Source organism: Apium graveolens, chromosome 10 (genome assembly GCF_009905375.1).
Source record: "Apium graveolens cultivar Ventura chromosome 10, ASM990537v1, whole genome shotgun sequence".
Lineage (NCBI taxonomy): Eukaryota > Viridiplantae > Streptophyta > Magnoliopsida > Apiales > Apiaceae > Apium > Apium graveolens.
Genome location: NC_133656.1, coordinates 226,485,973 through 226,500,810, shown reverse-complemented (window position 1 = coordinate 226,500,810; position 14,838 = coordinate 226,485,973). Strand labels below are relative to the sequence as shown.

The window sequence follows — 14,838 nt, the reverse complement described above, 5'->3', positions numbered from 1 at the left end:
CTTAGTGAACTTCAAACTAAAATCACCCAAGTAGCTAGTCGTTGTTTATCTTTCAATATTTTCGTTCCTTAGCTTAAAGTCAATCTCAAGTAGGTGAAATAGTTCAATGTCTAAATCAAACATAAAGTGTGATTATGAATGACCAGTTTAATTTGACTAAACCATAGTCCATTAGATACCTTGATTAAGGTATATCTGAATATTTTTTGTTAGCTTAGACATACCTTAGATTTTGGTCAGGTTTGACGATCAAGACTCAGCAGGGCCAAAACCAATATATAATTAATTGGAACACTTAAATAAGAAACTAAAACATGCAATAGTACAAGAATATAATTTTCACGCAAGCATTTCAAATTGAACTAAACAACCTGCTGGCTGCACCTACCAAATAGACTTCATAAGCTTATTGGGTACTGATAAAACAGAAAATTAAAACATAATCAAGATTCAAGGGTAGGTTATTAGGCTTGAACTTTGTGGGGAAACAGGCGAACTGGAAGTCCCTTAGCTGGAATAGGCATGGGATTAACAACAATTTTCTCATCAGGTATAACTTTCTCCCATTTGTACCGCTTCACCAGATTGTGCATAAACACTAGTATCTCCAATCTCGCATATTCTTTTCCTGGACACATTCTAGGTCCTCCGCCAAATGGCACAAATGTGAACGGCGCAGGCCCGGACCCGTCAAATCTCGCCGGATCAAACTTCATTGGTTCTGGAAATACATCTGAGTTTATATGGGTTGAATTTGCACTCCAGTATATCTGCATGCCAATAAGTAGAAAATTATTTTACAATTTATGCACACAAGAGTAAATTTCGATTTTTAAAATTATCTCGTCAACATCAGAAATCACTGATTCCGTAATTTTTATCTTGTAAGTTAAAAAGTACCTTCCAGCCTTTAGGGATTGAAAAGCCATTGTAAGAAAAATCAGCGAGGACATTTCTAAAAGAGCCTTGGAGTGGTGGTGCAAGTCTGAGCACTTCACAAGCTACATTCCACGAATATTTCATTTTTTGTATGTCTTCCCACTTCAATAATTCTCCAGGAGCTTTTGAGTTTGCAATCTCCATTTGCTCTAATCATCACACAAAAATATTTAATTATTAATGGTCACATGATTAGCTTTACAAAAAAAACTAATTAACTAATAATCACAAACATAATCTCCATTTCCCACTTCAAGCAACATGATTGATACGTACCTAAAGTTGGGAAATACTATTTTCAGGTCACATTTTTTGTTTTCAGAATTATTAAAGCACTAAATAACAAATCTGCCCGTATATACACAATAAAAATAAATTAAGAAAAATAATGCAGGAATATTTTCGTCTTTTTAAATCTTTTGAGCTCTGAAAAATAAAAAATTTGATCAGAAAATGACGTTTCCCTACGTTTGGTGAAAATATATTAGTGGATAAAGTAAAATTAACACTCCATTGTTATTACAGGTTACTATTTAATGCATTATTTTAACATCCATGTAAAGTAAAGAAGAAAATTCATGTATCTTCCAGCTAACGTCGTCTAGTTGAGTACTTGATTAAAAGATTCCATTCCAAAGAAAAAAATACTAATAATTCTGTAGCCTGCTTTGTCTAGAGTCGATAACTACGAGAATAGCTATCATGTTTATTGTTGAGTAAACAGTTAAAACTAAAACCTCACTAATCATTTTCTAGATACTTTTCAACACGAGTGGTATGTGCTACTTGCAGCATGTGTGTGTTTACTCTCTCTACTTCCCCTTTTATTTATGTCCTTTTTTACTTTTTAGTATATCACAGTGTGTATTATTTTTTGGATTTAATTATTATGATATAAATAACATAACATATATAATTTCAGTAAAAGACAAACTTTCACATAAATGTACACAAGTTAACTTGTATCAAGATTTAGGTAAGCTTTCTCGAAGTTTGGTAAGGCTAACAAATAAAGGTTCTGATTACGAGAGTTGACTCCTCGTGCATTGTTTTCTGCATGAGCTGATCACATTATTCACTCCTTGCATTAACATATTCATGATTCCATTAAATATACTTTCCTATCCACCTACGTCTTTCTGCATAATCAATTTGTTACATTTGCTCACTATATATTTAGTACTATAAAAGTACTACTTGTAGTATCCCTAGGAAAAGGCAATTGAGTTGAGTGATTAATTGTATTGAAAAAACTGGAAACACAAGTCAAAATGAATTCCGAAGAACTTACCCTTGTAGACCCCTTGATAGATCTCAGGCAACTCTGCTAGAAACTTGACAATGAATGCACATGCAGAGCTAGCAGTGTCATGCCCTCCGATTAACAACCCTAATATTTTATCACCAATCTCAGATTCATCCATAAATTTACCATTTTCATCACTTGTTAATAACATATGTGACAATATATCTTGTGTTGCTGATGCCTTCTCTTCAGCCAAATCGATCTTCCTTTGCTTTATAATTTTACCAAGCATTGCCCTAATTTTTTTGGACGATTTTATGGCCTTGTTGAATGGTGTACCAGGTAGATCTATTGGTACAGATATGATTCCAGAAGCTATAGCACTGAATGGCTCTAGAAGTTTCGCAACTTGAGAAGGCTCTTCAACGCTCACAAAAAGTCTGCAAGCGATCCAAAACGTGTAGGTTTTCGCAAGGGGAAATACCAATACTTCATCTTTGTTGTCCCAACCGGACTCGAAATGTTTCCTTGCAATTCCATCCATGATACCTATGTATCTTTGTAACGCTTCGGGTTTAAGAAAACCCGGTAGCATTTTCCTCATTTTAATAGCCTCCTCTTTGGAAGATGTTTGTTGAGAAGAAGGGAAGACTTTGTTGACAGAGTCAGGCCACCATGCCTCTACTAGTTTGTTTTCATTCGAGAACAAGAACTTGTTACAGGCTGCGCCGCAGAAAACTGCGGCCGGCTCTCCGAAAATCGATGTTCTAAAAATGTTTGATGAATATTTGGCCAAACGATCAAATATAAATGATTCTGGATGGCCATTCCATCCAGCTGAGAGAAGCTGGTAACTCTCTCCGATGACAGGCCATCCAGTGTTGCCTGGTGGGAGAGGTAGCCCATCAGTCAAATTGTAGTCTTTGTTTTTGTAAAAAAGGTAGTGAAAAGAAAAGGAGACAAGAAGAACAAAGAAGGAAAAGAGAGGGACATAGAAGAGTTCCATTTTGTGCCTTTCTAGGTTCTAATTGAAACTGTACTATGACTAGCTAGTAGCTAAAGAGAGGGTTTAAATAAGAAACTAGTAGGGTAGATTTATGTATCTTTGATTCCTGTGTGTGGCTGCATATACTGAGAGGAGGTACGTAGACCAATGCCAATGAATTAAATTTTGGTATCTTCCAATTTTGAGAATATCAAATTAATCCAAGAATAAGTCCAAAACTAGGTATCTTAGTCAGTATTACTGTATTCGTTTGTTGTAAGAGAGAGTTGTACCACTCCTTAATATTTTAAAATTTCAGAAAAGACGTAAACTAATTAAACACACCGAGTACAGAAATTGGATCAGATTTCGAGTTCGTCCCGAATCTGTGGGCCAAGTGGTAAGTTATCATTTCTAAGTTCTAGCCCAAAAATTAACTTTTCTGTTCGTTCTATTATTTTTACTAGGTTAAATTCTGTACGATGCACGAGTTCCCATTAATATTAAAATATTTTATTTATCCTGTTACATTATAATTTTAAAATTATTTATATAAATATATAATAATAATAAATTTATAAAAAATAGTAGGATAACATGTGGTCGTAGTTTAGTACGATAAGTATACTATTTGGCGGATATATAGCATTATTATTATTTTTTTAATAATAGAATAAGCTGTAGTTGTAGTTTAGAAGGATAAGTAGACTATATGAGTAGTAGTTTAATAATTTAGTGTTTTAGCGGATATATAACACTATTTATTTATTTTTTAATAACCAAAATTAGGAAATAATCGTTGAACCAAATTATACCCCATTCCGGTTATTATAGTATAGTATAGATTATAACTGGAATATAGAAGATAAAATGAAATGTTTCGGTCGTCATGACTAATAACTAATATTGTAATTACGAATGGGTAATGAGGGAAAATTATATCATATCTATCTATACGTATATACTATATTATAATAACCGGAATGAGGTATAATTTGGTTCAACGGTAATTCCCTAATTTTAGTTATTAAAAAAATAAAATAAATAGTGTTACATATCCGCTAAACTATTAAATAATTAAACAACTACACACACGGTCCACTTATCCTATTAAACTACAGCCACAACTTATCCTATTATTAGAATACTAAATAAATAGTTTTATATATCCGCTAAAAAACTAAATTGTTTAACTACTAGATATAATATACTTATCCTACTAAACTACATATTATTTTTATTTTATTATAAATTTATAATTATCATATATTTATATAATTATTTTAAAATTATAATATAACAGGATAAATAATATTTTAAATATTAACGGGAACTCGTGCATCGCACGAGATTTAAGCTAGTATATATAATTGGAGTAAGGGGGTTTTGGTTATACGACTTGGTCGTCGCAGGGGCGGGTTGCACGTGCTATGCTATATATAATTGGAGTAAGGGGGTTTTGGTGGTACGACTTGGTGTCAAACAGGGGGTTGCACTTGCTAAATGTAGGTATAATATGTTTATTTCATTTATTCTATTATACTATTATTAATAGTATGGGGGTTTTCGTGGTATAGTTTGGTAGCGGGGTTGCACGTGCTAAAATGTAGGTATAATATATTTATTTTATTTATTCTATTCTATTATTATAATAGCTAATAATTGTATAACAAACACAATATAAAACTAATTAAGAAATTGAACTATAAATAAATAAATATATATATATATATATATATTCTTAACCAGTATGAAATAATAATAAAAGTATTATATTATATATACTAGCCTAAAATCCGTGCAACGCACAAATTGTTTTTAATATTTTTAATTTTTGAATTTAATCTGAAGTGAAAATTTTAAGTTATAAAATTTATTTACTAGAAAATTTTACAAATATGATTTAACAATAATTTTAAATATATACGTGTATAAGTTAGTGATATTTTAGTTTTAAAAAATATCAATGATTGAAAAATATAGTTTTATTGATATTTATAGGTGTGTTTGTCAAAGATAATTATATTTTAATTAAAAGGTAAATTTTAGTTAACATCAATAGTATACAAATTATCTTTAGTTTGGTATACCAACCAAATCAAACTAATTAAATTCAGATTTGTTTTAGTTGAATTTGTTCAAGCCCGGATCAATGGTAAAAACTTTTATGTATCAATGGTAAAAAATTTATGATAACCCGTATAAAAGTACATATTATTTTATTATAGACGTTCAAATTATTTTCTTATTTTAATTTGATTTATCATGAATCAATTTTCTAATTTTTAAGTTCGGATGAATAACATATATTGATTTATTTTAGTCTCACGCAATTATAGTGACTAAGGAACCATCTATATTTTCTTTTTATTAAAATAGTACATATAAATAAAAAAATTAAAGAAAACCTGTAATTATATAAACCCAAAAATTGTACATACATATGGCTAATAGGGTATACCATTCTTCGAAGTCTACATTACATCTACCAACGAATTATGTAGATTTTGATTTTATTTTAGCACGAATCAATAATATACGAATTATCTTTAGTTTGAATTTAATTTTAGTTTTACCGTAGATCAATAATATACATTATTTTAGCTTCAGACCAGCTAATTACATTTAGTTTATTTTTAATTTTATTTGAGCTCTGAGTGAATATTATATTATTTTAAAATGAATAGATAATATACCTTATTTTAGCGTGATGTCATTATATCGACCAACAAGTTACATTTCAAATTTTACTTTTGTTTTAGCCTAATTTAATAAAAAAAATTATCCAGATTGGTAATATTATTATTTTGCTTAAGCATGAGTTAGCAAATCTTAGTTTTAACCTCAGACCCGTTATATCAACCAAATCTAGCTAATTATATTTAGTTTTGTGTTTAATTTTATTTTAACACGAGGAAATATTATTTTATTTTAGACCAAATGGATTATTTATATAATTTTTTTTAACCTGATGGTATTATATGAGCTAAACGAATTTCCTTTCATGTTTTATTTTATTTTAGCCCGTTTATTATTTTATTTTAATCTGATGACATTATATCGATTAAAAAAATTTCCTTTCGAATTTCATTATTATTTATAATTTTGTTTTAGTGGGAGACAACAAATCCAACTAACTGTATGTAGTTTATTTTTATTTTTTATTTAAGATTGGATCAATAATAAAATTTTGTTGAGCCCGACACGGATGAATATTATATATTATTTTATTTAAACCAAGACCATTAAACATATTGTTATTCTATTTATATTTATATAATTCTATTGTAAATATTAATCTATTTATGATAGTGTCTATTTTTATATATTACTATAATTATGATGACCAGATCGACTACCAACCAAACTTTCATTGTTTCGTTTTAAATATAATAGTGTGTGTATATATATATAATACAATCAACAATTATTTTAATAAAAATAAATATAAGTAACAATTAAGAAATTATTTGTTAATCAGGTTAAAGAAGTATCATTCTTTTACAAAAAATTGAAATGTGTAAGTTTGATTTAAAATATTTTTGAATAGATAATTTCATTTTTATTGTATAAAATAAGAAACACATTTAGATTATATTTAGGTTTAAACATTACATGTGTTTTTTTTAATATTTAGAGTACATCAATCCTATAAAATATAAAAACGAGGAAGAAATAAAATAATAACAATAACAATAATAATAATAGTAATAAAACTATTACATTTTAAAATTAAATGCAAATCTGATAATATACATTATATACTATATTTATTTTATTTATTCTAATATTCCACTATAATACTTAATAATATGTATAACAAACACAATAGGTAATTAACTAAGAAAATAAACTATAATTACACATTCTTAAATGATATAAAATTATATATATATATATATATATATATATATAACACAAGCAACAATCATCTTAATAAAAAATAAATCTAAGTAAGAATTAACAAATTATTGTTAATCGGGTTAAAGTCGATCATTTTAAAAAAAATTGGAATGGGTAAGTTTTATTAAAAAAATTTATATAAAAATAATCTTAATTTTAATTATATAAAATAGAAAACACATTTAGATTATATTTAGGTATAAATATTACAGGCGTTTTGTTTCACTTTATAAAAGGAGAAAAATACGAATTGTCTTTTAACAAATTCAGAGTACATGATTTTTATAAAACATAAAAACTAGGAAGAAATATAATAATAATAATAAAAAATTATTATAACTCAAAATTGAAAAACAAACTAATAAAATAAATTTGAAAGTAGTATCATAAAAGATTGTATTTTTTTTTCAAAACCAATTATTAGAACCGAAAAGCTATGAAATATTGTCACAAACACGATAAGATATGCAAACTCTGACGGATTGTCTTTTAAAAAATTTAGAGTAATCAATCCTAAAAAACATAAAAACGAGGAAGAAATATAATAATAATTATATTAATTAAAATAATAATAATAATAATAATAAAAAACTATTACAATTTAAAATTAAAATACAAATTCAATAAAATATATTATATACTATATTTATTTCATCTATTCTAATATTCCATTATAATAGTTAACAATCTATATAATAAACACAATAGGAAATCAATTAAGAAATTAAACTATAATTACACATTCTTAAATGATATAAAAAAATATTAAAAATATTATTTATATAATACAAGCAACAATTATCTTAATATAAATAAGTCTAGGTAAGAATTTGTTATGGATTAAAAACTAAGTCGTATTTATTGCCAGGGTTCGTGAGTTTCGAGACTCGATTTGACTGCTCTCGTGTCTCGTGACTCAATCTGCCTTTCACAGGATGCCTACGTACCTTACTATTTGCCAAGGATCAAGTGAAAAATGTAGAGATTTGTGGGGTGAGACCCGTTATATAGGCATGAGATGCCTTTAAATTGGGTTAGGGTTAGGAGACTTGGTGGACAGGTCTCAGATTTAGAGCAAACTCTAACGGATTGTCTTTTAAAAAATTTAGAGTAATCAATCCTAAAAAACATAAAAACGAGGAAGAAATACAATAATAATTATATTAATTAAAATATTAATAATAATAAAAAACTATTACAATTTAAAATTAAAATATAAATTCAATAAAATATATTATATACTATATTTATTTCATCTATTCTAATATTCCATTATAATAGTTAACAATCTATATAATAAACACAATAGGTAATCAATTAAGAAATTAAACTATAATTACACATTCTTAAATGATATAAAAAAATATTAAAAATATTGTTTATATAATACAAGCAACAATTATATTAATATAAATAAGTCTAGGTAAGAATTTGTTATGGATTAAAAACTAAGTCGTATTTATTGCCAGGGTTCGTGAGTTTCGAGACTCGATTTGGTTGCTCTCGTGTCTCGTGACTCAATCTGCCTTTCACAAGATGCCTACGTACCTTGCTATTTGCCAAGGATTAAGTGAAAAACGTAGAGATTTGTGGGGTGAGACCCGTTATATAGGCATGAGATGCCTTTAAATTGGGTTAGGTTAGGAGACTTGGTGGACATGTCTCAGATTTAGAGTGGACTTTGGAGTCCTATAATGCAGGAAATTGATTCCTTATCACATGAGATTTCTTGGAGGCCAATCTTCAATGAGTTTTATCCTTATTTGGACTTTACTTATTAGCTGTCTTTTACCCATATTAATTAATATTCAAGGTTTTGGCTTCTTTTAAAATGGGCTTTTATTGTCAGCCCAATCCGGATATAATTAATGCGATATTAATCACGTGGTCCCCGATGGGGGTTCGGGGCCAACGCCCCCGACCTTTAGTAATTTTTAAGAATTACTCTTTTAATTCCTTAATTTTTGGGGTATTTTTTTCAATTTTTTTGTTATTTTCAACCAGGATCCTAGTCGATAAATCGACCTGGATTCTAGTCGAAATTTTACCCAGCTCCTGGGATCTAGTCGAACAAATTCGACCAGGATCCACGACCTTGATTTCGACCAGGATCCTGGTCGAAGTTTTTGCTCCTTGTTATTGTTAGGGATTCGAACATTAAAACGCAACGGAAAAATAAAAAAAATTTGAATCCCTACCACGGGATCTATGTATAATGACTGGATAATTATGGAGAATAGATGTTTACCTTAATAAAGCTTTCCTTCTGACTGTAATGGGCGTTCTAATCTTGATGAACCAACACAGCAGCCCTCCTTTCGAAGATCTGCTCTCCAAAGGTATCCACACGAACGTCCGACCGTCCAACGATCACCGGAGCCGATACTAGCCAATTTAGTTGCCGCCTTATCTCTCTCTCTCTCTAGCCTCTCTAAGATGTATAGCTGCTAGGGTTTTTTTCTCAAAAACGTGATTAACTTCTTAACCCAAAAAAAATACATCTTAATGTATATATAGGGAGAGAGGAGATTTAGGCCTAACCCTAATCATAACGGGCTTCTAAAAAGGACTCATTCTGATTTTGGGTTTATATTATTATTAAATTTGAATTCTAATATATATACAATTAATCAAGTCTCACTTAATTAATTTAACAATTAAATTCAAATTAATAACAATAAAATATTTAAATTCATAATTTAAATAACACTCCGTTTTAAACGTTCTTTGTGTGTGACCCTTTAGGTTATTATTATAATTTTATTTTTTGACAATAAATTATAAACAATGAGTGACATCTAGTAATACATCATTGCTCCCCAAGTAATAATAATAATTGGTGATTCAATTAAACCTTTCGTGAATAATGTACAATGTAATATAATCCCTTTAGCCTTATATTATAGATCAAACTCGAGGCATGTATTATGTCATCCTCTGTTAACGTTTAATCCTTCTTTCCTAGATTAATGAGTAAACTATTAAACAAATCAGTATTTGAGCACAACCATGCATTTTATAGTCTTACTCAATCAAGAGGCCAATAATATAACTCCTTTAATATAGGAGAGCTAAATCCCATCTAGATCATTCATATTTCTCATACGATTTATAATATACCCAATATCTACTTTTATGATTACCCGGTCAAGGATAACTTTCAATAGTATCAAAGTATATTAATTCTCGTAATAAAAATATAATGATTTCAGGTCTAATGACTAATACATCATTATCACTGTGAGATTAACTTATGACACTTTAAACATGTAGTATCTCACAACGGGTCAATCCAACACCATGTATTTTAATACATGTGCCTGTGTTTTGACTTTAGTATCACCATACCTATGATCAATGAGATGTGATCATCAGTCAACAAACACACTAGTCTCAACGTATTTATTATCGTGCCTTAACAATAATACTTGACTAGGGACCTTTAGAAATATTAATATTATTCTCATAATCTTATTTCTTAGTCATGTACTTAGAGATATAGATTTATTAAATGCAAATCTGATAATATACATTATATACTATATTCCAAGGACATTTATTAATCTAATATTTTATCGCAGAAAATAAAGATATAGTAAATTACTAAAGAATAATACATATAATCATAATTAATAATCCAAACATTTCATAACATAAACATAATAGTGTTGTCTCTAGGGCACACACACACTAACAGTTATGTCCTATTCGAAACCTCACGATCAGGATTTTGGAGCAGAACCTCGACTTAATCCTGGCCTAAGTTTGAGTGATTCTGTGGCTCCTAGTCATGGTGGTTCAACTAGGATCCACGACCTAAATCACGACCTCATTCATGGTCGTTCCTGGTCGTGTTTTCAAGGCTCCTGATCGAAGCATTATGAGCAAAAATCACGACTTAGATCTCGATCTTGATTCTGGTCGATTTTTGGGGTCTTTATCGGGCTCTTGTTCGAAGGTTTTTGAACAAGATTCACGACCGTGAATTCGACCTGGATCATGGCCGTTTCAATGTGTTTTTCAAACCTCATTGGACTGGGCTCTTCATCTGTATTAGGCCTATGATTTGGGCCTTGATTTTTCTAATCCAATTTGGATTGGGTATTAATTTTCCTAATCCAATTTGGTTGGGCATTGATTTTCCTAATCCAATTTGTATTGGGCCTTCAATATTCTTTTAGAATTCTCAAGATTCTTCAAGAACATTCTGGAAAGTTCCAGAAATTGGGCTTTTTATTTTGGGCTTTAACTTTTATGGGATTTTTTGTCCCTTCAACTTCTTCCACTTGCCTATATAAGGGAGTGAGTTGAGTCATTTTCTCCTCACTTCTCATTTCTTACTCCTTGATTTCCTGCTTCTTCTAAAAAACTTCAAGTCTTTCCGGCAATCTCAGCGATCCAGCTTAGTTTTCAGTTTAAAGACCTCCAATATGTAAGACTTACAGGTATATTCAACATCTTCAATAGTTTTTCCATATTTGTGCTTTAATTCTATGTTTCATATAAATTTTCTACACTTTACATGCATAAATTCATGCCTGAATTTGTTCTTTTCTGCATTCTTCAGATGGCAGACAAGAAAATAGCTCGTTTGGCCAAAATGAACTTGGCCAGAAAGTCAAGCGAGTTCTCCATTCGATCAAGGAAACCTTGATCGATATGATCAACACCCGGGGAGACGAGTACCCTTCTGATGCTTATCTAGACGCATTTGATCACATCAGCACGTCCCATGATGCCAAGGAGTTGGAGAAATTGACCAATGTGTTCAAGATTCAAAAGCCCTATAAGTTGATCTTCGCAAGCGCCATGGACAGGGCTTGCTATTGGAAGAAAGATTCTTTATGTGTCTTCAAGGACACACTCTGGGCTGGAATCAGGTTTTCCTTCCACCCTTTCATCCCAGTTCTTCTTGCAGATGTTAGGATCAACCCCTGCCAGCTTTCTCCCAACGCTTGGAGGCTAATCCTTTGTTTCTTATCGCAATGCGCCAAGCACAATGTGCCCCCTCTATCGCAGTTTTCAAGAAGATTTTTCAGTTCAAAAATAGCTCCGACAAGAATCTAGGGTGGGTTACCTTAAATCAACGCTCAACCATCCCTCATATCGTTAACGGGAAGTCTATTCCTAATAACAATTTAGACTGGAAAAAGGAATTTGTTTATTTGCTTTGGGAAGGCGGCGATTGGGGTACGCTCTTTCGCTCATCCTTCGGGAAGGTTGTTGATGAAGGGTTTTTAGCACATAAACGCAGCGAAAACGTAAATTTAATCTTAAAAAAAATGAAACCCTCCGCAAGATCCATGCGAAAAATAATATTTAATTCGTAGTTCAGTATGTTTACCTTAAGAAGCTTTATGTTAATGGAAAGATGGAGGTCTTTAATAGCGATCCAAGAATGATGAACGGAGATCCTTAGCAGCTGCTCCTCAAGTGTGAAGCACTCCACTGGTATCCACCAAGAAAACGATGTAATGAAGGAGGAGGAGATGGAGAGAATTAGGGTTTTGTAAATCTTTTTGGTTTAGGCAAAAATAGGGTTTATAATAGTATATTTATAGGCAAAATTTTCAGCTGAAAATTTTCCCATAAAATATTATTATTATTAACCCTTTATTATTCTCACTAATAATTAAAACACCTTTTAATTATTAATCATTTTTCTAAACTCTTTAGAAATAATTCTCTCACTTGATTTAATTTCCAAAAATTAAATTCTTAATTAATAATATTAAGAACCTTTTCTTAATTAATTTATAATCAATTAAATCTCATTTAATCAATTATTAAATTTTCCAATTAATTATTTATTTCATAAATAAATAATTATCAGCCATTATTAATTAATTCCTCCACCAGTAAATCATTCTCTTTTATGGTGTGACCCTGTAGGTTCAATATTAAGCCGGTAGTAGAAATAAATAATAATAAAACAATTTTATCATTATTTATATAAATTCTCTAATTCATTAAATATGATTAATTAATTAATCATATTTATTCTATATCATGAGGGATACTTCTCAGCATATCGCGACTATCCGGATAATACGAATTCACTGCTAAGAATACCAAGAACCTATTCAGTGAGTAGTTACCGTATAATTAATTCCTTCTACCCTGCAATGTCACGATTAAATACAAGGTATGAAACTTGTGTCAAGCCTATCTTATTTAATCACTTGCTTTCCCATTCACTATGCTTAGTTCTATTTAATGTAAATTAGAAACTCCTTTCTAATTTCATTCACTCTGGCCAGAGATTCCTGAACTAACATAAGTGGATCAGCATTGAACATTCTCTTCCTACATTGGAAGGGGTAGATCCTTTATTGATCATACATTATCTTCGTGTACAAATTCCTATACCCAGTAGAGCCCTTATAATTGTCCCTTGAGACTAAGAACTAAACCAAAGCATAGTTCAGTGTACACAAGATGACTATGATGACCTCAAGTCCAAGGATACTTGTACAACTATCACTATATGAACAACTACTGACACGTGAGTGAACTCCATCAGTTGTTCAGCTGTGTGAGTCATGTTCAGTGAACTTATTCTATAATAAGCACCTACATGCTAGCTATAGTGTCACCACACAAATGTCTATGAGAACAGATATCCTTCATAATGAAGCAAGCATAGTATGTACCGATCTTTGCGGATTATTAATTACCGGTTAGTAATCCTACGTCCAGGAACTATTTAAGTTTAGAGTTATCATCTTTAAGGTCTCATTATTATGATCTCATCACAATCCATAAAAAGCTTTACTCTAAACTGTGGTATATCTTATTCAAACATTTAAATAGATAGAGCCCGCAATAAAAACAAAATAAGCCATTTATTAATATCAATAAAATCAAAACAGATTACATAAAAGTTATTCCTAAATCCTGATACATGATTGGACTTAGGACATATCTCTTTCAATATCCCACTTGTACTAAAGCCAATCACTCTGGTATATAATACCCATCTTGTCTTTATGACGATCAAAGTGACTCTGAGAAAGTGGCTTTGTGAGTGGGTCTGCTACGTTGTTATGTGTGTCAACTCTCTCGACATTGACATCTCCTCTTTCAACAATCTGAATTGCACCACCATTCAGAGTAAACACGTACCCTGACATGGATTTGCTCTCACTTTCTGATTGAAAACTAGAGTCAGTATAACCCTCTATTTTCAACTCAGATTCACCACCAAAAATAAGAAAAATGTCCTGAGTCCTTCGCAAGTACTTAAGAATGTTTTTCACTGCTTTCCAGTGGTCTTCACCTGGATCGAGAATGTAGGATGCTTCTCCCAAGTCTTTCATGGTGAAGTTCTTTGATAGCCATACTTTGACTGATTGTAGCATCGGTATATCATTTCCTATAAGAAGTATGTCATCCATATACAATACAAGAAATGTTACCGCGCTCCCACTAACCTTCTTGTAGACACATGGTTCATCAATATTTTTGATAAAACTAAACTTTTTGATTGTCTCATCAAAACGGATGTTACATCTACGAGAAGCTTGCCTTAAACCATATATGGTTCGTAGCAGCTTACACACTAGGTGTTCATTTCCCTTGGATAGAAAACCCTCTGGATGTGTCATATACACTTCCTCCTCAAGTTCTCCATTGAGGAAGGCCATTTTCACGTCCATTTTCCAGATCTCATAGTCGTAGTAAGCAGCAATCGCAAGCAAAATCCGAATTGATTTTAACAGGGCTACAGGCGAAATTTTTTCATCAAAGTCAATCCCTTGCCTTT

At 30.7% G+C, this 14,838-nt stretch overlaps 1 protein-coding gene across 1 annotated transcript; it reads right to left on the bottom strand.

Moving 5' to 3' along the window:
* Positions 1-262: 262 nt before the first annotated feature.
* Positions 263-3,309, bottom strand: LOC141689264 (beta-amyrin 28-monooxygenase). Its single transcript, XM_074493510.1, has 3 exons — positions 2,231-3,309; positions 901-1,088; positions 263-770 (listed from the first exon to the last, which is right to left on the bottom strand). The coding sequence occupies exons 1-3, from the start codon at positions 3,189-3,191 to the stop codon at positions 465-467; spliced, it is 1,455 nt and encodes a 484-aa protein (XP_074349611.1). The 5' UTR covers positions 3,192-3,309; the 3' UTR covers positions 263-464.
* Positions 3,310-14,838: the final 11,529 nt, after the last annotated feature.